Below are 24,382 nucleotides of genomic sequence, written 5' to 3' on the forward strand. Positions count from 1 at the left end.
GTCTTCGTAAGAACTGAGGATGGGGGACTCCCTTCCCCTGGGGGTCCCTTGGCCTACTGCTTCCCGTTTCAGAGCTCTCTTCTGTGGAGCGGTGTGGATTGGGTTTAGACCCAAGTCTTTCTGGGTGCTTTCAAGCCTCAGGACTCCCTCCCGGGGGAGTTTCCTGTCCTGAACCCCTGTTCCAGCATCCCCTGGGGAGGAGCAGACAGTGGGAGAAGCATCTCTGCTCTGGGATGGCTTGGCCAGAGCCTTCTAAAAGTCCCTCTCCTGGGACCCTGGAGTGGAGTCCCCTCACTCCTGACCCCCTCCTTCCTTCCTTGGCTTCTCTCCCTCAGCAGTGTCTTCCATTTGCCCAGCTTTTACCATCACCCCTACACATTGACTTTTTTCTGCCCCACTGCAAGGCAGAGGGTGAGCGTTCAGATTCCACCTGCTGGCTACCCCTTCCCCTGGCTGGCATGTTCAACTCGGCTTAACTGTAACAAAATGTGCTCTCCCTGCTGTCCATCCTCTCCCCTGTCGGGAACCTGCAGAAGAACCTACCTTGGCTCCCCTTTGCCCATCAAGCCTGGCATTCCTTTTAGGTGCAGTTTACCTGTTCATCACAGTTCTTTGTGCTCCAATTTGCCCCTGGCTGTGTGTAACACACACACTCATGGGCCAACTTGAGCTGTGTTTAGGAAGAGGCTCTGGGCTCTGTGACCCTGTGACCCTTCGACCCTTCCCCCAGCCAAAGCTGAAGGACCTCCTTAGTCTTTTCTGCTGAGGAAACATCGGGCTGTCCAGGCCAGGGCCCCCATTGGTCTGGACAGGAAAGAAAACACCCTGTCCAAACAGAGGCATCCTGAGCGGCTGCCTGGATGGCTGTGCCGATTAGCAGGATTCCGAAGGGAGGCCCACCCCTGTTGGAAGACCACTCAGAAGCCTGATTGCCCCTGCAGGCTGCAGAGGCATCCCACCCTGTGTCTCCCCTCCTAGCCAGGGCCACTCATTCAAGCCCCATGTCCTGCTATGTGCCTGACAGTGAGTTAGGAATCTGGCCAGCGTTTCATGATGGCCAAACTCAGGGGCGTGAGGACGTCAGCAACCCCTTGCTTTTTTTTTTTTTTGAGTTGGAGTTTCGCTCTTGTTGCCCAGGCTGGAGCACAATGGCATGATCTTGGCTCACTGCAACCTCCACCTCACGGGTTCAAGCAACTCTTCCTCAGCCTCCCAAGTAGCTGGGATTACAGGCATGCTCCACCACACCCAGCTAATTTTGTATTTTTAGTAGAGATAGGGTTTCACCATGTTGCCCAGGCTGGTCTTGAACTCCTGACGTCAGGTGATCCACCGGCCTCCACCTCCCAAAGTGCTGGGGTTACAAGCATGAGCCACGCACTGCACCTGGCCTCACCCCCTTGCTTTCTATTTGGAAAAGAAAGTAATACAGAAGTCTCATCCCTTCCACAACCGAAGGTGGGGAGCAGCCTTAGCTCCTAGCAGAATGCTGGACAGGGGCTTCCCCTGCTTACTCCCACTGTTTTTGGTATACCAGGCTTTCTAAGGGGATCCCCCCTCCTCAAACTCTCCTATTCCACCCCTACTCTCCTTTCCCAAGACGTGAGGGCCTCAACTCTTGCACACCCCCTTTGCGGTGGTTCCCGGGGAGTCTGGAGATCGCTCGAGCCTGCAGCAACTCCTCCCTTAGGGCCCAGCCCTTGGGAGGGAAAGGTGCGCGTGTTCCTTTAAGGGGCTGGTCTGGCGGGAGCGCGGGGGTTTTTCTGCTGCCGCTTCCTTTCTGCCCTTTTAAGTTCCCCGAAATCCGACTGCTGCCTTGGGCCGGGACAGCTCGCGGCCTCCGAGAGCTCTAGCCGTCGAGGAGCTGCCTGAGGACGGTAGGTGGCTCAGGGGTCGCTGGGCTTCTGGGGCTGTGTGCGGGCCGGGTTTCTCCCTCACCGCTTTGGGCGCCCTGCGGGTTCCCACACCTCCCGGGCAAAGTCGGGGGAAGGGGCAGGAGGCGTGGGCCGGGCACTGCGGAGGCCCGGGCTGAGATGGGCTGTGATCGCGGGCGAGGGGCGCCCGGGGCACAAGTGGGGAGGGAGCCGCGCGGGGGTGCAGGCGGACTCGCACCGGACCCTCGTGCCCACCTTGAGGGAGCAGAGCCCGAGCGGACCCCGTGGCCTCCGAGACCAACGTCCGCTTCCAGCCCACTTCCTGCCAGGGGCCGCTTGGCTCTCTCCCCTGTCGTCTGTCCAGGGTCGGCTGCCTCCAGTGCCGTCCGCAGCGCCCCAGGCCCTGCCCCTGGGTATCTGTTGGATGCTCCGGGGGCCCCGGGAGTCCTGGGAGGGGCTGGGGGCAACCTGCGAGGCGGCTGGCGGACCTGCGCCTCTGGACCGCGGCTGGCCGGCTCTGGACGCCTTGGGGCAAACGCAGCGGATGCCTATGAGTTCCAGACCTCGCTCACCGGGGTTCCTGCCCCAGGGACAGCGAAGCCAGAAGGGTAGGGAGGCTGGAGGGCAGAGCACTGGGTGGGAGATGGCGACCCTCAGGGAAAAACATAGGCTCGTGCGCAGCCAGTATGGAAACAGCGCGGCACTTGGACCCAGTCCTGCCACCAGCTCGTTGGGTGGCCACAGGCAGCCTGTGAACCTGTTGGGACCTCGGTGTTCCGCGCTGACCCGCGGGAGTGCCTGTGCTCCCTGCAGCGGGGGGCGGCGATTGAGAGGGGCCCTGGCTTCTCTCCCTCGACGCCGCCCGGGCCAGCGGGTTGGGAATGCTGGTAGGAAACACCTCCGGTTTTCATTCTCCTGGGGGCTGCAGGTTTCAAAGGCGCAGATCAAGCCTTGTGCAAACAGGGACAGGGATGTCAAATTTCTCGCTGGGAGCAGCGCTCGAGCAGACCTCGCGGGCGGTGCTGCCCCCTGCTGGTACCTGGGGGACTTGTATTCACGGACGGCCCAGTGCGGACGTGCACCTGGCGGGCACCCACCCTCCCTCCAAGCCCGGGCTTATTGTTCTTGGGTGGAGGGATCCCTAGGCTAGAGGCGCCTGGGAAAAGCAAAGGGCTGGTCATCAGGAAACCTGAGCTTTCTCCAAGTTCGAGATATTTGACAAAGATAACGCCTTGGGTAGTTCACTGACCTCCACACTCTTGGCCTCATTTTCCTCAACTGTGAAGAGGAGGCAGTGGTGACCACTTTGGGTGTCTTGCAGGCAGTGAGAGAGGAGAAAGAGCCACTGAGACGGTGTAAGACTTCACTGTGTGAACTGCTCACAAGTGTAGTAATAGGTCGTATTTTCCCAGTGCTTGCTCCTTATCAAGCGTCAAGCAGTGTTTTCAGTGCTCTGCAGCTCTTCTCTCCCTTAATCTTCACGAGAGTGTTTTCTGGTTGGTATTGTCGTGACCCTCCCCCGCTTTTTTAATTTTTATTTTTTGAGATGGAATCTCGCTCTTGTTTCCTGGACTGGAGTGCAATGGCTCAATCTCGGCTGACTGCAACCTCCGCTTCCTGGGTTCAAGCGATTCTCCTGCCTCAGCCTCCCGAGTAGCTGGGACTACAAGCGCCCATCACCACGCTCGGCTAGTTTTTGTATTTTTAGTAGAGATGGGGTTTCACCATGTTGGCCAGGCTAGTCTTGAACTCTTGACCTCAGGTGATCCGCCCACCTCAGCCTCCCAAAGTGCAGGGATAACAGGCATGAGGCAACGTGCCTGGCTTGTGACCCCCATTTTAAAGATGAAGAAACTGAGGTTCAGAGAGGTGCAGCGACTTGTCCAATGACAGAGGGTTCGTAAGTGGGTGGAGCCAGAACTGAATGCGGGCAGCCAGTCTGCTTCTAGAGCCTGAAATCTTTGCCATGTTCATTTGTTGAGCACCTGCTGCATGCCAGGGACCAGATATCATACATCTTCTATAATTGTCACCACAGATCTTTTTTTTCTGGGATGGAGTCTTGCTCTGTCGGCCAGTCTGGAGTGCAGTGGTGTGGTCTGGGCTCACTGCAACTTCCGCCTCCTGGGTTCAAACAGTTCTCCTGCCCTAGCCACCCCAGTAGCTGGGATTACAGGCATCTGCCACCATACCCAGCTAAGTTTTGTATTTTTAGTAGAGACGGGGGTTTCACTGTGTTGGCCAGGCCAGTCTCGAACTCCTGACCTCAGGTGATCCACCCCCTCAGCTTCCCAAAATGCTCTAGGATTACAGGTGTGAGCCACCGCACCCGGCCTTAAGTTCCTTTTTTTTTTACAGATGAGGAAATGGAGGCACAGAGAGGTGAACTTGCTCGAAGTCACTCAGCAGGATGCAGTGTGTCCAGCTCCAATACCGAGCCCAGGTCCGAGTGCCCAGGCAGGACTCCAGAAGATTTGGGGAGCTATCCACTGTCAAGGTGACTGGGCTGGACTTGGTCTTAGGCCTTCCAGCTGGTGGCACCTCTGTGGTGGTCCTGAGGAGTTGGTGGCTGGATAGCCATGGTAGGGGAGCAGCGGCTACCCATCCCTCCCCTCAGTGGTAGTGGTCAGGGATGATCAGAGATGGACCTGGGGCAAGGCAGCAACCAAGTGGCAATTGTCATTCCCAACTCCCACCCAGAACCCTGTCCTGTGCACTGACTTCAGCATTCAAGGCTGTGCTTGTCCTCAGCCCCTGAGTTCCTCTTTAGTCTTCTCTGGAGAGAGGAAATTTTCTGTTCAGAGAGGTCAAATGACTTTCCCAGGGTCACCCAGCTAGCAGGTGGCAGAGCCAAGACCCAAACTCAATGAGTTTAACTTGAAACCTCAGGCCTGTGTGCTGCTCCTCTCTCAGAGAGGCCTGGAAAATGGCCAGCTTCCTCCTGGCCTGTCGTTCTTGGGCACAGGGCTGATTTTTTATTATAATTCCTTTTGTTTTTCTTTTCTTTTTTTTTTTGAGATGAGTTTCGCTCTGTAGCCCAGGCTGGAGTGCAAAGGTGTGATCTCGGCTCACTGCAACCTCCGCCTCCCAGGTTCAAGCAATTCTCCTGCCTCAGCCTCTGGAGTAGCTGGGATTACAGGCATCCACCACCACACCCATCTATTTTTTTTATTTTTAGTAGAGACGGGGTTTCGCCATGTTCGCCAAGCTGGTCTCAAACTCCTGACCTCAGGTGATCTACCCTCCTTGGCCTCCAAAGTGCTAGGATAACAGGTGTGAGCCACCGTGCTCGGCTAATTCTTTTCGATTTTCTTGGCATCCCCCTCAATGTGAGGTTACATTACTGCTGAGTTAGCATCCAACAAAGAGAGGTGTTGATCAGATCATACCCCTCCACTTGAAGTGATAAACCAGAGAGCAAACAAAGCTGCGTGCCCCATAGGAGAGAGGCCAGAAGTGATGGAGATAACTCGGGTTCCTTTTAGCTTGGAAAGGAGGAGCCAGGAGGGGGACCTGCAGTTGACTGGCAGTCAGAAGACATCTAGAATGATCCTTTGAGAGTGCAAAGCAGATTCATGCCACTCCTCTGCTGAGACTCTTCCATGTCTTCCTTTCTTAGAATAAATTCCAAGGTGCTACATCATGGGACCTCTGGCCATGACTTAGACATATTTCCTGCCACCCCCGCCCCCCGCCCCTTGTCCCTAGGGCTCTAGCCTCACTGACCTCTGAGCCATTCCTGCCAAAGGCCTTTGCATTTGCTGTTTCCTCTCCCTGGAATGCCCATTCTCCCAGGATTTTCCAGGTTCATGTCTTCATTGTATATTGGGGGGCCCTCCTGACCCTCCCTGTCCAAAAGGTACCCCTTCTCCTGCTTCCTCTTTCTCTATCACCTGCATCACTTTCACATTCCGTATATCACACATCGTGGGTTTGTTTTTTTTCTTTTTTGTATGTTTTCCCTCCAGAGGTGATGGCCTACTGTGAACTTTCCTTTTGTTCCTGGGTATAATCCCCGACTTTTAGCATGGCACCAATTTAGATGGGCCATATCTTCCTGACTCCTTGCAGGACTAAGGAGGTTCCCAAACATTGTGGAGTTAACAGTACCAAGGTCGGCAGGGTGTTCCAGGGTCTGGGGGGAATAGAATTGGGGTTGAGAATTTCTATGGGGTTCAGGGCAAGCAAATTGATGCTGAAGCAATGACCATCAAGCTATGGGATCCCCTCAGTGGAGGTCCAAGATGTAGAATGTATTCTAAAGCTTCTGGGACCCAAAGGTCCTCAGTAGGAGATCGAGTAGGAGAAGGGAGGTCAAAATGCCTAAGAGACATTATCTTTTGCCTTTATGGGCTAACTCCATAGGAGAATTTAGCATAAGAAAAGAGGGTTTAAGTCACTGGAAATGTGTGTGAGTCACCCTGGAAGAGCTGCCACTGCCAGTTGCATCACATGGAGGGATTGGGGACTGTGACCAGAAGAGAGAGAAAAGAGCCCTTCCCCTTTCCAGGCAGGCAGCTATCCCCATTCACTTCTTGGCCTTCAGGTAACACCAGAGAGTGGCCCTGGCCAGTTGGCTTCAGTTACTAAGGAGCTGCTAGGAAATGGCCGCTCAAAGACTGCAAAAGAAAAAAAGGAAAAGGACTCAGTTCCCTCACCCCAACTGGGCAGTGGTGACCAGGCGCTTCCACATGGAAACCCTTCAGTTTCACCAGATAGTGGCCCAGGCCAGAAACCTACAGTTGCCTCTGTGCGTAGGCACTGTCCACTGAGGGTCCTGCGTTGGAAAGGGGGAGAGAGAGAGAGAGGGAGGGAGGGAGAGAGAGAGAAAAGGGTTGCCCTGTATGGAGCAGAGAGGAAAAGGGAAAAAGAAAAAATAAATCCCAAACTTTGGGCTTATCTCCTGGCTGAACATATCAACATATGTTCCCGGTGGAGGGTCTTGACTACAAGTCATCCAGGTTCTTGGCGTTTTGAACAGAGAATTGGACAAAACACACAAACAAAGCAACAAAAGAATGAAGCAACAGAGGCACAGATTTACTGAAACGAAAGTACACCCCACAGAGGGGGAGTGGGCTCCAGCATGCGGCTTAAGAGCCCGGGCACTGTGTTTGTTGTCTTCTGTTGGGATTCCATGAGGACGTCTCTTCTGCCTGGAATGGTGGCTGGCAAACGATTGATGCATGACAAATATGTGTTGAATGAATGAGACCGAGTCCCAGCTCCTTTATCTACCTGGGTAACCTTAGGCAAGCATCTTAGCATTTCTGAACCTCAGTTTCCTTGTCTGTACAGTGAGGATAATAATTCTGACACTGGGAGGCCCACAGACAATTGTGTCCGTGGAAGCGCACTGACAAGTGGAAGGCAGTCTTTAAATATGACAGATTGGGCTGGGCATGGTAGCTCACGTCTGTAATCCCAGCAGGGGATTTGGTAGGCCGAGATGGGTGGATCACTTGAGGTCAGGAGAACAGCCTGGCCAACATGGCAAAACCCCATCTCTACTAAAAATACAAAAAAAAAAAAAAAAAAAAGAAAAAAAAAATTAGCCGGGTGTGGTGGTGAGTACCTGTAATCCCAGCTACACAGGAGGCTGAGGCAGGAGAATCGCTTGAACCTGGGAGGCTGAGGTTGCAGTGAACTGAGATCACACCACTGCCCTCCAGCCTGGGTGACCGAGTGAGAGTCTATCTCGATAAATAAATAAATAAATAAATAAATAAATAAAACTTTATGCAGACTGTTATGGGCTTGGCTGACAAGGATCGAACAGAGTCCTGTCTGTACCACCTCCTGGCTCTGTGATCTTTGGGTAGTTGCTTCATGTCTCTGTGGCTCTATTCACTTGTGGATTAAATGGGGAGAAAAAAATTCTCCTTGCCAACCATGGGGAGCTCTTAGGAGGATCATGGGAGCTGCTGGTTGTAGAAGCCCTTTAACAACCAGGGAGCAAGTGTGGTGCCAGGCTGAAGGTTGTGAGGGTGTGCTGGGGTTTCTGAGGCTGGGGAGGGGTGCCTCAGAGGCTCAAGCGCTGAGCTCACCAGAGGACGGCAGAAGGTGCTACAGTATGTTCTGCCTTCATGCATGTTTCTGAACTGGGACTCACCTCATCCATGATTGGTGAGAATGATGGAGGAACAATGTCAGTATAACATGGAATTGCATTGGTTTAGTAGTGATTTTTCCCAACCCGTGAATGTCTGGAGATTTTTCGTAATTAAATATCAAGCCTTAGCAATGTGTGAGTTCCTTAACATAAATGCTGACAGTCTTGCAGAAAGTGCCGTTCTTTAGTATGCATCCAGAAGTCTGTCGCCATCCTAACTCTTTTTTATATTTATTTATTTATTTATTTGTTTTGAGATGGAGTCTTGCTCTGTCTCTCAGGCTAGAAGTGCAGTGGCACAATCTCAGCTCACTGCAACCTCTACCTCCCCAGTTCAAGCCATTCTCCTGCCTCTGCCTCCCAAGTAGCTGGGATTACAGGTGCCTGCCACCAGGCCCAGCTAATTTTTGTATTTTTAGTAGAGACAGGGTTTCGCCATGTTGGCCAGTCTGTTCTTGAACTCCTGACCTCAGGTGATCTACCCGCCTCAGCCTCCTAAGGTGCTGGGATTGCAGGCGTGAGCCACCACACCCAGCCACCATCCTAACTTCTGCTGTTCACTCTCCAAAACTCAGGAACCAAATAGATTTGGATAACACAGCATCCCTTCCTACCGCACATTTCCAAAATCTCAATATCCAAACTCTCACCATCCCAACCAAAGGATGCAATAGCTTTGGTGAAGGAGGAATGCTTGCATGGCTGGCTTAGCTGCTTAAGAGAACTAAAAGTTTTCTGATAAAATAGGACATATCCCTGTGTTAAAAAAAAATTGAAGATGACTTCACCTTGGGTCAGACTTTTAATTTTGGTAAATCTGGTTTCTATCAAAACCAAAGCCTCTGAGGACTTACATCTCAAAGGAGGAAGCACTTGTCCCAGTGGTGAAAGCTGCAAGGGGCTGATAGAGGCATCAGCGGGGTGCAGATGTCAGTGGAGTGTTAACGGTGATTGTGTTTTTTAATTCAGATTGTTCTTATTTTGTTAGCTCTCTGATTACAAAGTTACATGTTTTGAGCAGTCTGTCCTGACTTTATTTCCCTCTAACTTTGTTATTTTTTAATGCATGATTTTGCAAAAATGCACTTTTTTTTTTCAGGGCTACTGATGTCACTTAGTGGCAGAAACGCCTGCATTTGTTTACCCTTAGGAAGCCCTTTCTCACTAGGGAGCATTTGTGCTAGATGAGCCGCTGTAAGAGGCTGGAAAAATTATAAGTGGCAGCTGGGAGCCCCTCTGCTCAAGGAGACTCTAGGTTCCCAGGGACAGCCGGGAGCCTGGGACATCAAGCTCAACATCAAGTCTTGGCCCCACTTCCCTCCTGGTTCCAGGTGTGGAGCCTGAAGGAAGGAAGAGGAAATGAATTCTTACAAGGGTTTGCTCTGGGCCACTGGGCTGTGTGTGCCACACAATCACCTCCCTGAATTTGGCATGGTTCCGGGCTTTGGGGCTGGAGTGGGTTCGAATCCTAGCTCTGCCACTTCCCAGCTGGATGACCTTGGGCATATGACTTAGTCTCTCTGTGCCTTGGTTTTTCCATCTGCAAAATGGAAACACTAATAGGCTCACATCTTGGGGTAGTGGTAAGAATTAAATGAGAGAGACCAGGTGTGGTGGCTCACGCCTGTAATACCAGCACTTTGGGAGGTGGAGGCTGGCAGAACGATTAAGCCCAGGAGTTTGAGACCAGCCTGGGCAACATGGTGAAACCCCATCTCTACTAGAAATACAAAGAATTAGCTGGGTGTGGTGACGCATACCTGTAATCCCAGCTACTTGGGAGGCTGAGGCAGGAGAATCATTTGAACCCAGGAGGCAGAGGTTGCAGTGAGCCGAGATCGCACCACTGCACCCCATCCAGCCTGGGCGACAGAGTGAGACTTGGCCTCAAAACAAAAACAAAAATAAAATAAAACAAATAAGCGAGTAAGTGCTCAGCTGTTCATACTTTTATGCTGATCATAGTAATACTGTGGTGTGTGTATTTGTTAGGACAAGTGAGGCTAAGCTGTGTTGACAAAGAGATGCAGGTTGGGCGCGGTGGCTCACGCCTGTAATCCCAGCACTTTGGGAGGCCGAGATGGGCAGATCACCTGAGGTCAGGAGTTCAGGACTAGCTTGGCCAACATGGCGAAACCCCATCTCTACTAAAAAATTACAAAAATTAGCCGGGCGTGGTGGCAGGTGCCTGTAATCTCAGCTATTCAGGAGGCTGAGGCAGGGAGAATTGCTTGAATCTGGGAGCAGAGGTTGCAGTGAGCCGAGATTGCACCATTGCACTCCAGCCTGGGTGACAGAGTGAGACTTCGTCTCAAAAAAATAAAAAAAGATGCAAAAAATGAAGGCTTAAATATGATAGGACTCTGTTTCTCTCTCATAGGACAGTGCAAGTGGAGGAGGTCCAGGGCTGATGGGCAGCTCTGCCATTCAATCTGTGGTTTCCATCTCTGACTTTAAGCTGGATACTGTGGTTTCCAGAAAGTTGGGGGAAGGAATAACAGGGAAAGTCATCTGTAATTGTTTTAACTGCCAGACCTGGATGTGGCATGTTATTTCTACTTGCTGCCATTGACCAGAACTGAGTCACATAGCTCTCCTAGCTGCGAGGGAGGCTGGAAATGCAGTCTTCAGCTGAGCAGTCGTGCACCCATCTAGACCTCTGTTACTTTAGGAGAAAACTAGAACGCATTGGCGAGAAATGTACCAGGGTGAGTTTTATGATCTCCATTTCGCAACCGAGGAAACTTGCCCAGAATCTCGCAGTGAATAAATAGTAGAGGTGGGATTTGAACTCTGATCTTCCAGTTCCCAAACTCTGTACCAGGTTGCCCCATTGTGCTTAGGCCTCCCAGTTCTCCATCACCAAGGGGCCTTACAGGTGTCAACAGGGGAATGAATTCCTCTTGGACAAGAAGTGGGGCCTCAGAGTTGGTAGTGTCCTGGCTGCAGTGCACAGCACAGATGGCAGGTCTGGGCCTCAGGTTTTCTGTGAAGGTGTCTAAGAGAATGGTGGATTCTGCCTCTCAATTTTCTTTACGTCCATTCTCTCCAGCAAGAGCTCCTAACTGTTCTGGAAACAAGAATGTTTCCTCCACAATCCCATCACTCTAACAAGCCAATGCCGTGCCTGTCTGCCTGCCTTCTTTCCTCCCTCCTTCCCTTCCCTTTCCTTTCCCTTCCTTCCTTCCCTCCCTCCCTCCTTCCCTTTCCTTTCCTTTCCTTTCCTTCCTTCCCTCCCTCCCTCCCTCCTTCCCTTTCCTTTCCTTTCCCTTCCTTCCTTCCCTCCCTCCCTCCCTCCTCACTCCCTCCCTCCTCACCCCGTCCCTCCCTCCTCATCCCCTCCCTCCCTCTTTCCTCCCTTCCTCCCTCCTTCCTTCCTCCCTCCCTCCCTCCCTCCTTCCTTCCTCCCTTCCTCCCTTCTTTCCTTTCTCCCTTCGTCCTCCCTCCCTCCCTTCCTCTTTCTTTTAAGTGTTTCCTCATCTTCTGGGTCCTGTACACAGGCATTCACAAGACCGCATGGTTGCAGTCATAGCAGAGACAATTGTATGTTCTGCTTTGTCTATTTTAACTCACACCGTAAGCATTCTTCCACATTGCTACATGATAATCATAGTTATGTTTGCAGCTGCCTGCTGTCATTCTGGTCTTGCTGCCCCCAGGTCCACCTTCCACTCAGCCCCTGCAGGGAAGTGTCTTAAGATGTGAGTCTGATCCTGTGACTTCTCTGCTTAAAGCCATCACTGGCCCCCAGGACAAAGGATAGGCTTCTGGCCAGGTATGGTGGCTCGTGCCTGTAATCCCAGCACTTTGGGAGGCCGAGGTGGGCAGATCACTTGAGGCCAGGAGTTCGAGACCAGCCTGGCCAACATGGCGAAATCCCATCTCTACAAAAAATACAAAAATTTAGTGGGGCGTATTGGCGCATTCCTGTAATCCCAGCTACTCGGGAGGCTGAGGCATGAGAATCACTTGAACCCAGGATATGGAGGTTGCAGTGAGCTGAGATCTTGCCACTGCACTCCAGCTTGGACGACAGAGTGAGATTTAAAAAAAAAAAACACAGGATATGCTTCTGGGCCTGACACCCAAGGCATCCAGACACTGACCCTGGTGACCCCCTTACCTCCTCTCCCCCATGCAGCCAGGGTCTTGGCAGGAAGCAGAATTCAGCCCAGATGATTCCAATAAAGAGACTTTAATGGAGGAATGACTTCTAGAGAGTAGGGTGAAGGGACCCAGAAAGGAAGTGGGGGACGCAGAGACACCAGCAGCAGCAGACACTCTGTGGCAGAGGCACTAGGGTGGCGAGGGAGCCGGGAAGCAACACCCCGTCTTCTTTCTTTTCCCTCTCTACCGTCTTCTCTGAGTGCCTCCCATTGGCTCAACCCCACTGGAAGCCAGAGGGCCCGGGGAACTGGGACAACAGGGACCACTACATGTCAGAGAAGGACAGACGATGGACCTGGTGGGTATGTGGGACAAATGGAGGACTTCCTGTACACCCCCAGCACCCCCAGGCTCGGGACTCTTGCTGGCATCTGCACCTTTGTAGTGGCAGTGCCCTACTGGATAAACCTGTCAGTCCTTCTCCACCTGGCAAACTCCTGCGCCTTCAGTCTCATTTGGACATTCCTGTTTCTGTACCTCCATCTTGGTACTCACCACACAGCAATCAAGACTGCCTGCCCACGACTCTGCTGCTCCCTGGACAAAGCTCCTTCAAGGAGTGACCCCATCTTTTAATTGTTGAGAGCACGCAGTAAATGGCAGGTGAGCAGAGCTAGGGTGACATGAGTGAGGCAGTAGCCCTTGGTGTGAGACTTAAGCGGGGGAGGAAGGGAGTTTGCTAGAAATCTTAGTAATCAAGACATAATATTTTAATACAATATTTAAAAAAATCAAATCATCAAACTACAGCCCATGGGTTGGCTGCCTCTTTTGAGTGCCCACCCAAACTGGAATAGCTCCCAAGACCTCTAGCATAGTGTTCAAAAATTATTTTTGAGTTGGGCGCAGTGGCTTATGCCTGTAATCCCAGCACTTTGGGAGGCCGAGGCAGGCGGATCACTAGGTCAGGAGATTGAGACCATCCTGGCTAACGCGGTGAAACCCCATCTCTATTAAAAATACAAAAAATTAGCTGAGCTTGGTGGCATGCACCTGTAGTCCCAGCTACTTGGGAGGCTGAGGGAGGAGAATTTCTTGAACCCAGGAGGCGGAGGTTGCGGTGAGCCAAGATCGCACCACTCCACTCCAGCCTGGGCGACAGAGCGAGACTCCGTCTCAAAAAAAAAAAAAAAAAAAAAGGGTTCACAATGCAGGACTCATCTTTACTTAACATACCCTCTATTCACCCTGATATTTTCTATTCTAGTCTAGTTTATTTGGCGTCATTAAAAAATGCTGCTCATACCTTTCTTTTCTTTTCTTTTTTTTTTTTTTTTGGACAGAGTTTCACTCTTGTTGCCCAGGCTGGAGTGCAATGGCATGATCTTGGCTCACCACAACCTCCGCCGGGTTCAAGCGATTCTCCTGCCTCAGCCTCCCGAGTAGCTGGGATTACAGGCATGTGCCACCACGCCTGGCTAATTTTGTATTTTTAGTATAGATGGGGTTTCTCCATGTTGACCAGGCTGGTCTCAAACTCCCGACCTCAGGTGATCCGCCCGCCTCAGCCTCCCAAAGTGCTGGGATTATAAGTGTGAGCCACCATGCCCGGCCTGCCCATAACCTTTCAAATTCTGGCTTGAAAAACATTGAGCCTGTCATATCATCCTGCTTAATTTTCTCTACTGTCTTTTAGCTGCCTGATACTTCCTTCTTATGATTTGTCTCTTTGCTGATCTCCCGTCTTGCCTTCGGGGTACAGCTCCCTGAAAGCAAGAACCTCATCTAGCTTGTCACTGCTGTCTTCTCAGCTCTGGGAACAGCGTCTGGCACACAGGCGGCAGGTGTCCTGCAGTGAGCCGTTAAGCAAGCCTGTGAGTGGTGTTGGAGCAGAGGGGATGTGGGCCCTGGAAGCCGGGCTTTTCTAATTGCCTTGTTTTCCTCCCCTTCCCAGTTTGCCCTGGGGCCGCAGCCTGGCCCGGGTCACCCTGGCATGAGGAGATGGGCCTGCTGCTCCTGGTCCCGTTGCTCCTGCTGCCCGGCTCCTACGGGCTGCCCTTCTACAACGGCTTCTACTACTCCAACGGCGCCAACGACCAGAACCCAGGCAACGGTCATGGCAAAGGTAGGCAACCTCCTGAACCCAGCTCTTTGCTCCCCGGGGTGACCTAGACCTCCTTGGCTCTTGCTGTGATCTGCGGGTTCCAGGCTGGGACAGGGACAGCAGCCCTGTTCCAGCAGGGCCCTTGTAGTGGACCAGCTTGCTTCTCAGACAGAGGAAGGGGTGATTTCATTTTCCTGTGTTCGCCAGCCCCTTCGTCATGGGGCCCAATTCACTTAGGCTTTTTACTTTCCCTAAAAGTCTTGCCAGTTGTTCAAGGTCCAGCTTGAATGTGTCCTCCCCTGGTTCCCCCCAGTGGAAAGGGGACTTGGGGTCGAATAGATGTGAGTTTGAATTTTTTTTTTTTTTTTTTTTTGAGATAAAGTCTCACTCTGTTGCCGAGGCTGGAGTGCAATGGTGCGATCTCAGCTCACTGCAACCTCCGCCTCCCGGGTTCAAGCGATTCTCCTGCCTCGGCCTCCTGAGTAGCTGGGATTACAAGCATGTGCCACCATGCCTGGCTAATTTTTGTATTTTTAGTAGAGAGGGGGGTTTCACCATATTGGCCAGGCTGGTCTTGAACTCCTGACCTCAGGTGATCCACCTGCCTCGACCTCCCAAATTGCTGGGATTACAGGCATGAGCCACCATGCCTGGCCTGAGTTTGAATCTTATAATTCTACCTCTTACTAGCTGTGTGGCCTTGGGCGGGGAACTTTTTAAAGTAGCAGTTATTGTGCACCCATCATGGGTTGGGCGTGCTTCTAGATGTTTTGCATATGTCGTCTCCTATAATCACAAAAGCCCTGATGTAAGCAAGGGTGAAAATACACATTTTTTTTTTTTTTTTTTTTTTAAGATGGCGTCTCACTTTGTTGTTCACTTCTTTGTTCACTGTAGTACGGTGGTGTGATCTCGGCTCACTGCAGCCTCTGCCTCCTGGGTTCAAGCGATTCTTCTGCCTCAGCCTCCCGAGCAGCTGGGATTACAGGCATCCGCCACCACACCTGGCTAATTTTTGTACTTTTGGTAGAGACGGGGGTTTTGCCATGTTGGCCATGCTGGTCCTGAACTCTTGACCTCAGGTGATCCACCCACTTCAGCCTCCCAAAATGCTGGGATTACAGGCCTGAGCCAATGAGCCTTGCCGAAAATACACATTTTTAACCACTAGTGCAGCACAGGTGCTGACCAGGCTGAATTGATGCTGCCTGCCCTCACAGCCTGAAAATAGATTCTATTATCATCCCTTCTCATAGATGAGCAAACTGAGGCTCAGAGAGTTGATCCAGTTGTCCAGGTCACACAGCTATTAAAAAGACAAGCTGAGGGCTGGGTGCAGTGGCTCATGCCTGTAATCCCAGCACTTTGGGAGACTGAGGTGGGTGGATCACTTGAGGTCAGGAGTTCGAGGCCAGCCTGCCCAACATACTGAAACCCCGTCTCTACGAAAATACAAAAAATTGGCCAGGTGCGGTGGCTCACGCCTGTAATCCCAGCACTTTAGGAGGCCGAGGTGGACGGATCACGAGGTCAAGAGATCAAGACCATTCTGACCAACTTGGTGAAATCCTGGCTCTACTAAAAATACAAAAGTAGCCGGGCGTGGTGGCAGGTGCCTTTAATCCCAGCTACTCAGGGGGCTGAGGCAGGAGAATCACTTGAACCTGGGAGGCAGAGGTTGCAGTGAACCAAGATCACATCACTGCACTCCAGCCTGAATGACAAAGTGAGACTCTGTCTCAAAAAAGAACACGAAAAACAAAAAATTAGCTGGGTGTGGTGGTGCGCACCTGTAATCCCAGCTACTCAGGAGGCTGAGGCATGAGAATTGCTTGAACCTGGGAGAAGGAGGTTGCAGTAAGCTGAGATCATGCCACTGCACTCCAGCCTGGCTGACAGAGCGAGACTCGCCTCAAAAACAACAACAAACTTGTTCCACTTGTTTGTGGAAGGAACGAACCAGATTGCTGGTCTCAGTAATAGCCAGCACCTGCCACGAAGAGCGCACAGCCTGATTCAGAGACGACACATGAACCTGCAAGTGCAGGGCTAGGTGTTTCTCACCTTTCCCTCTGCCTTTGAGTAGATGATTGTGCCTGCAGAGGCATTTTCCCTCTTTTGATTAGTCTCCTAGATCAGCTGTAACAAATTAACACAAACCTGGTGGCTTGAAACAAGAGAAATGTATTCTCTCACTGCTTTAGGCACCAGAAATCCAAAATTAGTTTCACTGTGCAGAAACAGAGGTGTGGATAGGACTATGCCTCCTGCGGCTCTTGGGGAGAATCTGTTCTTGCCTTGCCTCTTTTGGTTCTGGTGGCTGCTGGCATTCCTTGGCTGTAGCTGCCTCACTCCAGTCTCTGCCTGCATGGTCACATGGCTTTCTCTTTTATATGCAAATCTCCCTCTGCCTCCCTCTAAACAGGTACTTGCACATTTGCATTTAGGGCCCCTCTGGAAAATTCAGGATACTCTCCCCATCTCGACATCCTTAGTTTAACCTCATCTGCAAAGTCCATTTTGCCACATAAGGTAATGTTCACAAGTTCTAGGGATTAGGATTTAGGGTATTTTGGGAGGCTGTTATTTAGCCGACCACACCTTTTTCTTCAGAATTTATTTTGTCATACAAGCACTACTTTATTTATTTATTTATTTATTGAGACAGAGTCTCGCTCTGTCGCCCAGGCTGGAATGCAGTGGCGCGATCTCGGCTCACTGCAAACTCTGCCTCCCGGGTTCACACCATTCTCCTGCCTCAGCCTCCCTAGTAGCTGGGACTACAGGCATCCGACACCATGTCTGGTTAATTTTTTATATTTTTAGTAGAGACGGGGTTTCACCGTGTTAGCCAGGATGGTCTCAATCTCCTGACCTCGTGATCCGCCCGCCTCGGCCTCCCAAAGTGCTGGGATTACAGGCGTGAGCCACCGCGCCCAGCCTACAAACACTACTTTAATGAGATTTGCAGAATTTAAAAAACTTAAATTTCCTACTCATAGTTTCACTACACTACCAGGCCGGCATTTCATTTTTCTGTTTCCCTTTTGTCCCTGAATATGCAAGCAAAGTCATATATAATCCTTCCACCCAGGGGAACCACTGCTAACTTTTTAGGTATCCCTTTCTAGCCTTTCTTTTTCTTTTTTTTTTTTTTTTTGAGACAGGGTCTCTGTCACACCAGTGCACTGGTGTGATCTTGGCTCACTGCAACTTCTGCCTCCTGGGCTCAAGAGATCCTTCCACTTTAGCCTCCTGAGTTAGCTGAGACTACAGGTGTGCACCACTGTGCCCAGCTAATTTTTGTATTTTTAGTAGAGATGGGGCTTCACCATGTTGGCCAGGCTAGTCTCAAACTCCTGGCCTCAAGTGATCTGCCCGCCTCAGCCTCCCAAAGTGCTAGGATTACAGGCGTGAGCCACTGCACCTGGCCAAGCCTTTCCTTTATGATTTAAAAAACTTTCTTCAGCAAAAACCAGCTTATGTCATACATGTGATTTTTGTAGTCTCCTTTATCACCTCATACAATAGAAATCGTTTTCTAAGTCAATGAATGAATATACATCTACCAGATTATTTTACATGGCTGTATAGTATTTTATCATATGGATGTACATTTTCATTTTATTCAGGTTAAAGCTTCAAAGGTAACTTTACTTAAGAGAGTTGAGAAGAACCAAGGAAGTGGCCCTTAAATGATAGCCCTGCTTCATATCTATTGGACACTTTCTGTGTGCCAGGCGTCCTGCCTTACCTGATTTGAACCTTACCACAGCCCTCTGTAGGGACTGTAATTAACCCATTCTGCAAATGGGGAAGCTGAGGCTTGACTTCCCTGGATTACACAGCTGGGAAAAGGTGGAACCAATGGCAAGCCGGGATTGCCTGACTCCAAACCTCTGTACCTACTGCCTCTGCAGAGCAGGACAGCTCTAATCTGAATGAGCCTGAGAATCCCCTGGAGGGCTGGACCCCATTCCCAGAGTCTCTGATGCACTGGGACCCCACAATGTGCATTTCTGACAAATTCCTGGTGATGCTAATGCTGCTGGCCCGAGGGCCACACTTGGAGACTTCTGCATATGTCGATCTGCCACATTAGGTATAGCTCTTTTTCAGCATGATTCCTCTACAGGGAACCTCCCTGTCTGTCTCCTGCTTACCCATGAGGCTGTCCCCTTGCCTCCACCTTTTTAATTAATTAACTCGTTTCTATTTTGTTTTCAGCAACAGAGTCTTGCTCTCTCACCCAGTTTGGAATGCAGTGGTGCCATCATGACTCACTGCAGCCTTGACTTCTGGGGCTGAAGCAATACTCCCACCTCAACCTCCCGAATAGCTGGGACTACAAGCACCTGCCACCATACTCAGCTAGTTTTAAATTTTTTTTTCTAGAGACAGGGTCTCACTGTGTTGCCCAGGCTGGTCTCAAACTCCTGGGCTGAAGCGATCCTCCTGTCTTGGCCTCTCAAAGTGTTGGGATTACAGGCGTGAACCACTGGGCCTGGCCCCTGTCCCCACCTTGAGTAAATCAAGCATGTCTTGAAGTCTAGACCCAAGAGAATGAATCAGTGAGGTCCCAATAGGGGCTCCCAAGTTAAAGATGAGGCAGCCTTAGCCTATGAACTTGATTCTTTTGTTGCATGTTGAGTTCTGTGTGTATTTGTAACTCTGAGCTGTGAGCGTAGTCTCCTTTAGAAGTTCTGCCCTTAGCTCACTAGGCTGCTCGGTATCTGGGAAGAGTCATGGTGGACAGCTGGACCAGAGAGTAAAGCCGGGGCTGTGCTGTCCTCTGGCCAGTGCGGTGGGGAAGGAAACTCCGAGGGATCCCTATCAGGGCCACTTGTCCTGGCCATGTACCTCATGTGGGGTGGCTCTTGTTGCCTGCTCCATTGGTTAGATTTTGATGCATAGCAAACCACCCAAAACTTAGTGACTTGTTTAGGATGACAGCCGTTTGTTTAGCTCATGATTCTGTGGGTCAGCATTTTGGAGTGGGCTGCATTTCTTCAGGTCTTGCGGTTGGGTCTTGCAGATGTGCCTGCCTGTGGTGGGCAGGTCAGTTGGGGGCTGGTTGCTGTAGGATGGCCTCAGCTGGGGCGCCCTGTCTCTGTTCTGTGTATTCTCTCATTCTCTAGCATGCAAGCCTGGCCGTGTGTTCATGGTGGCTGGCAAAGTCCTAAGAAAAAAGTGGAAGCAGCAAGGCCCCCTGGGACCTATGCTCAGAACAGGCATGATGAACAGTCTCTTCCAAGGCATTCAGTTGGTCAAGCAAGTGGCAAGGCCAGCACACATTCAAGGGGGTGGGGGAATAAATGTCATCTCTTGATGGAAGGAGATGCCAAGTCACATTGCAGAGCATGTGGATACAGGGAGGGGTGGAGCATGGTGGCCATTTTTGCAATCTGAGCCTGGAGGAGCCACGGATGAGGGTGTGCGGTGGCCCTTGCAGGGGTACAGATGTGCTGCAGCAGGTCTCATCTGCGCCGTGTCTCTCCCCCAAGACCTCCTCAATGGAGTGAAGCTGGTGGTGGAGACACCCGATGAGACCCTGTTCACCTACCAAGGGGCCAGTGTGATCCTGCCCTGCCGCTACCGCTACGAGCCGGCCCTGGTCTCCCCAAGGCGTGTGCGCATCAAATGGTGGAAGCTGTCGGAGAACGGGGCCCCAGAGAAGGACGTGCTGGTGGCCATCGGGCTGAGGCACCGCTCCTTTGGGGACTACCAAGGCCGCGTGCACCTGCGGCAGGACAAGGAGCGTGACGTCTCGCTGGAGATCCAGGATCTGCGGCTGCAGGACTATGGGCGTTACCGCTGTGAGGTCATTGATGGGCTAGAGGATGAAAGCGGTCTGGTGGAGCTGGAGCTGCGGGGTGAGACCCTGACGGGGACTGGGTGACACTGGGACCTGAGAGCAGAGGGGAGAGGACCAGAGAAAACATCCAGACCTCTGTGCTTTAGATATTTAAAAGTACTTAATTCTCAAAACAACCCACAGGGAAGCTACTGTTATGACCTCCATGTTATAGGTGAGGAAACTGAGGCACAGAGAGGTCAAGTAACTTACCTAAGGTCACACAGCTTGTAAACGACAGAGCTGGGGTCTGAACCCAAGCACCCAGCCTCTAGAATCTGTTCCCCTCTACCCGCTATCATTCACATCCCATTCAGAGAGAGGAAAACTGGAGCTGATCCCACAGCTTATTAGAGACAGAGCTGAGATTTAAGCAAGGTTAGCGGGTAACACAAGCGAATGAGGCAGCCCAGTGTGAGACGCTGGGAGTGGTGGGGACTGGGCACACTCCTGAGCCCTTGTCCTCTCCCCAGGGAGCTCCCACGCTACTCAGGCCCAGCTGATGCCACACCAGAATGCAGGCCCCACCTTGCCAAATTTTCTGGCTTAACAAGATAAGTTTATATTTTTATGTGAGATCTCCTGATTTTTATGTAAAAACCTTCTTTTTAAAAACAAAACAAAAAACAAAGAAACAAAAAGCCCCCCAAAACCAAAAACAAAAAAACCCAGTGCTGCCCAAACCAGCCACACCCTGCAAGCCAGATCTTGTATGTGGGGTCCCTGTTTGATCTGTAACTTGTATTTACCTTCTCTGTCTCTAGGATGGGACTGTGTGTCCTCATATCTCTCCCACATATTAGGGAGGCAGTTCGGGCATAGAGGAAGGTGACCTGACTTTAGCCCCAGCCCGCCCCAGCTGTGACATCTGGGTAAATGCCTCATCCCCCTTAGAGCCCTGGGCCTCTCAGGTGTAAAATGAGGTATCACAATCTTTCCTCCTTTACCTCCCTCAGAGGCAATGAGGATAAGATGTATGTCCTTAAAATGCATTCTCTGTCTTTGCCAGCAGTGTCCACATGGCTTACATGGTGGCTCAGAGGGGCCACATTCCTCATTCTTGAAGTTGGGGTGGCAGTGGAGTTGGGGAGAACCCGCAAGAGTCGTTGGTCTGGGGTCTGCAGGGGCAGTCTAGAGAAACAGGGAGCCCTCACCCCATTCCCAGGGCTGCAAGGGCTAGGAATTTGGGGTGGAACCAGGCATGAAATAGTCCCCCTGCAAACACACGTGGAGGCTGCAAGCTGATTGTCAGGGCTCATGGGCTTCTCTGCCACCCAACCTGGCTTTGCCCAGGTGCCTGGCTTCCTGCTCTGGTGAGATTGGAGGTTTGGGGCTCAGGCTATTCCCAGGTCCTTGGCCACAGGGAGGAGATTCCAAAGACTCCGGGTAAACAACAGCAGCCAAGCAGTGTCCTTCCCAGACCCCTAGGGTCACCTCTACTCCTTAAGGTTTCATTGACTTGGTAGAGACTACATCTCAGAAGTTTAAAACTTTTTATTAGAGTAAAATTTCAAACATGAACATATCTTTTGAGGGAAGCCTGTGGCCCCTATCAGACCCTGGCCACAAGGAGAGAAACCACCTACCCAGGACTTCCCTGCCCTTGAGCCTCCTTTATGGAAGGCCCTTCTCCAACCCTCGCCCCACGGCCTCTAGGGCCTCTCCTTCTCCTGAAAATCATCTGCCACACGTGGAAAGTTCCTTGCATTTTTCTAGGAAATTTCCACATTCATAATAACATAGATGATCAGGTCCCAGCTAATGAGTGGGGAGCTGGGAGTCAAACCTGGCCCCTAGAGCCCAAAGCCCGGGCCTGTCTGGAGAAGATGGCACAGCTCACTGGGGGTCTGGCGACAGCCTCGTGGATTAGGTATCATTTCCCTTCTATTGTTGGGGACATTAAAGGACTAATTAATTACCTTAGCTCATGGATGTTTTCTGAGTACTGCTGTGAACCAGCTGAGTCCCAGAAGAGAGGCGGCAATGGACAGGAGGTCAGAGGTTTGCTGAGTTTTTCTGAGGGACTGTGTATGTGTGTGTGTTGCAGGCAGCACATGTCCCAGTGAACGTGGGAGGAGAGCAGGGTGTCCAGCCAGCTGGGCCCCTGGCCACCCCCTAAGCTCCTCTTTCCTCCCCCGGCAGGTGTGGTCTTTCCTTACCAGTCCCCCAACGGGCGCTACCAGCTCAACTTCCACCAGGGCCAGCAGGTCTGTGCAGAGCAGAGCGCGGTGGTGGCTTCCTTTGAGCAGCTCTTCCGGGCCTGGGAGGAGGGCCTGGACTGGTGCAACGCGGGCTGGCTTCAGGATGCCACGGTGCAGTACCCCATCATGCTGCCCCGCCAGCCCTGCGGCGGCCCGGGCCTGGCACCTGGCGTGCGAAGCTACGGCCCCCGCCACCGCCGCCTGCACCGCTATGATGTATTCTGCTTCGCTACTGCCCTCAAGGGTGAGTGGAATGGCCAAGTCCGGGCCTGCGGGTTTGGTGGCTACCCGGGACCTGTGAGAGGGCAGCTTCTGGGGAGCTCTGGCTCCCTCTGCTGGCTCTGCTGGTACTGCCACCTGGAGGCCAAGAGCACCAGCCACCCTAGAAGCAGCGTCTGGTTGAGTTTTGAGTGCTTTGCTGCTGCTGCGTTATGCAGGGCATAAATCATTGGTTTCTTCATTCATCAAATGTTTACTGAGTGCCTACCATATGCTGGGGCCTAGACTAGACTCTGGGGAATCACAGACGAATAAAACACAGCCTGTCTTCACAAAGCAGCTCATTTCATAGGAAGATGAGCAAGTAAAAACAGAAACTGGTTCAGTGTCATATGCCAAGCCCTTGGAAAAGTGTCTGACACATAGTAGGTGTTCAGTAAATGACCGAATGGGCAAGAGACTCTGACTAGTCCAGCCTAGGTGGGGTGCCCACCCACCTAAATAGGGAAGGGTGGTGGGGGAGTGCAGACATGGCTGGAGGGACCCGGGGTTCTACGGCAGGTGGGACAGAGCTCTCTGGGACCAGGTAAAGATTAGGAAGTGTTCCCTGCAGATGCCTGCAGTATGGTAGCTCCCTGGGCTCAGACGGGTCTTTGGGGCCGGCACCTCTGCAGGTCCCGCTGTGCTCTCTGGCTGTTCCCTGCGCTGTCCGGCACTCACGCCCCCTTTCCCCCAGGGCGGGTGTACTACCTGGAGCACCCTGAGAAGCTGACGCTGACAGAGGCAAGGGAGGCCTGCCAGGAAGATGATGCCACGATCGCCAAGGTGGGACAGCTCTTTGCCGCCTGGAAGTTCCATGGCCTGGACCGCTGCGACGCTGGCTGGCTGGCAGATGGCAGTGTCCGCTACCCTGTGGTTCATCCGCATCCTAACTGTGGGCCCCCAGAGCCTGGGGTCCGAAGCTTTGGCTTCCCCGACCCGCAGAGCCGCTTGTATGGTGTTTACTGCTACCGCCAGCACTAGGACCTGGGGCCCTCCCCTGCTGCGTTCCCTCACTGGCTGTGTATTTATTGAGTGGTTCATTTTCCCTTGTGGGTTGGAGCCATTTTAACTGTTTTTATACTTCTCAATTTAAATTTTCTTTAAACATTTTTTTTACTATTTTTTGTAAAGCAAACAGAACCCAATGCCTCTGTTTGCTCCTGGACGCCCCACTCCAGGAATCCTGCCTGCTTCCCTGGGCCATTTGAGGTTTTGTGGGTTTCTGGAGGGTTCCCCGCCATCCAGGCTGGTCTCCCTCCCTTAAGGAGACTGGTGCCCAGAGTGGGCAGTGGCCTGTCCAGAATGCTGCTGGGAGTCCGGGCATGGTGGGCACAGTTCTCCCTGCCCCTCAGCCTGGGGGAAGAAGAGGGCCCCGGGGGCCTCTGGAGCTGGGCTTTGGGCCTCTCCTGCCCACCTCTACTTCTCTGTGAAGCTGCTGACCCCAGTCTGCCCACTGAGGGGCTAGGGCTGGAAGCCAGTTCTAGGCTTCCGGGCGAAATCTGAGGGAAGGAAGAAATTCCCCTCCCCATTCCCCTTCCCCTCTCGGTTCCAAAGAATCTGTTTTGTTGTCATTTGTTTCTCATTTTTCCCTGTGTGAGGAGGGGCCCTCAGGTGTGTGTACTTTCTTTGGACAATAAATGGTGCTATGACCGCCTTCCGCCATCCCCGGCCCTTTTCTGTGTCTCCATCTCATTCAGTCTCAGGGCGCAGCCCCCTGCCTGGTGGGTGTGGTGGGGGCAGTCCTAGCCCAGGCTTCATAGGTTGGCTGGGTCAGGTCCCTGGGGTGAACAGGGAACTCTGCAGGCAGGTTCTAGCCTTGCCTGCTCAATGGTTCACCTGGTCCTGGGTGCTGGCCTAGTGGCAGAGGAC

At 52.0% G+C, this 24,382-nt stretch overlaps 1 protein-coding gene across 9 annotated transcripts; it reads left to right on the forward strand.

Moving 5' to 3' along the window:
* Window positions 1-1,784: 1,784 nt before the first annotated feature.
* HAPLN3 (hyaluronan and proteoglycan link protein 3) lies at window positions 1,785-24,175 on the forward strand. Of its 9 annotated transcripts, none has more exons than XM_055277285.2 (6): window positions 1,785-1,877; window positions 4,233-4,371; window positions 14,048-14,218; window positions 19,702-20,070; window positions 22,194-22,496; window positions 23,208-24,175. In XM_055277285.2, the coding sequence occupies exons 2-6, from the start codon at window positions 4,233-4,235 to the stop codon at window positions 23,492-23,494; spliced, it is 1,269 nt and encodes a 422-aa protein (XP_055133260.1). In that variant the 5' UTR covers window positions 1,785-1,877; the 3' UTR covers window positions 23,495-24,175. The 9 variants fall into 9 exon arrangements, with proteins under 9 accessions (XP_055133260.1, XP_063494660.1, XP_063494655.1 ...); XM_063638585.1 differs by having other exon boundaries at window positions 1,791-1,877; window positions 4,233-4,317; XM_063638584.1 differs by having other exon boundaries at window positions 1,807-1,881.
* The last annotated feature ends 207 nt before the right edge of the window (window positions 24,176-24,382 follow it).

Source organism: Symphalangus syndactylus, chromosome 5 (assembly GCF_028878055.3).
Source record: "Symphalangus syndactylus isolate Jambi chromosome 5, NHGRI_mSymSyn1-v2.1_pri, whole genome shotgun sequence".
NCBI classification, from domain to species: Eukaryota; Metazoa; Chordata; class Mammalia; order Primates; family Hylobatidae; genus Symphalangus; species Symphalangus syndactylus.

Bases quoted from the DNA above. Each gene is read 5' to 3' on its own strand.
- HAPLN3 (XM_055277285.2), top strand. From the start codon at position 4,233: ATGAGGAAATGGAGGCACAGAGAGGTGAACTTGCTCGAAGTCACTCAG. The intron at 14,219-19,701 runs GTAGGCAACCTC...CTCTCCCCCAAG, and splicing joins AGGCAACGGTCATGGCAAAG to ACCTCCTCAATGGAGTGAAG. The intron at 22,497-23,207 runs GTGAGTGGAATG...CCTTTCCCCCAG, and splicing joins CTTCGCTACTGCCCTCAAGG to GGCGGGTGTACTACCTGGAG.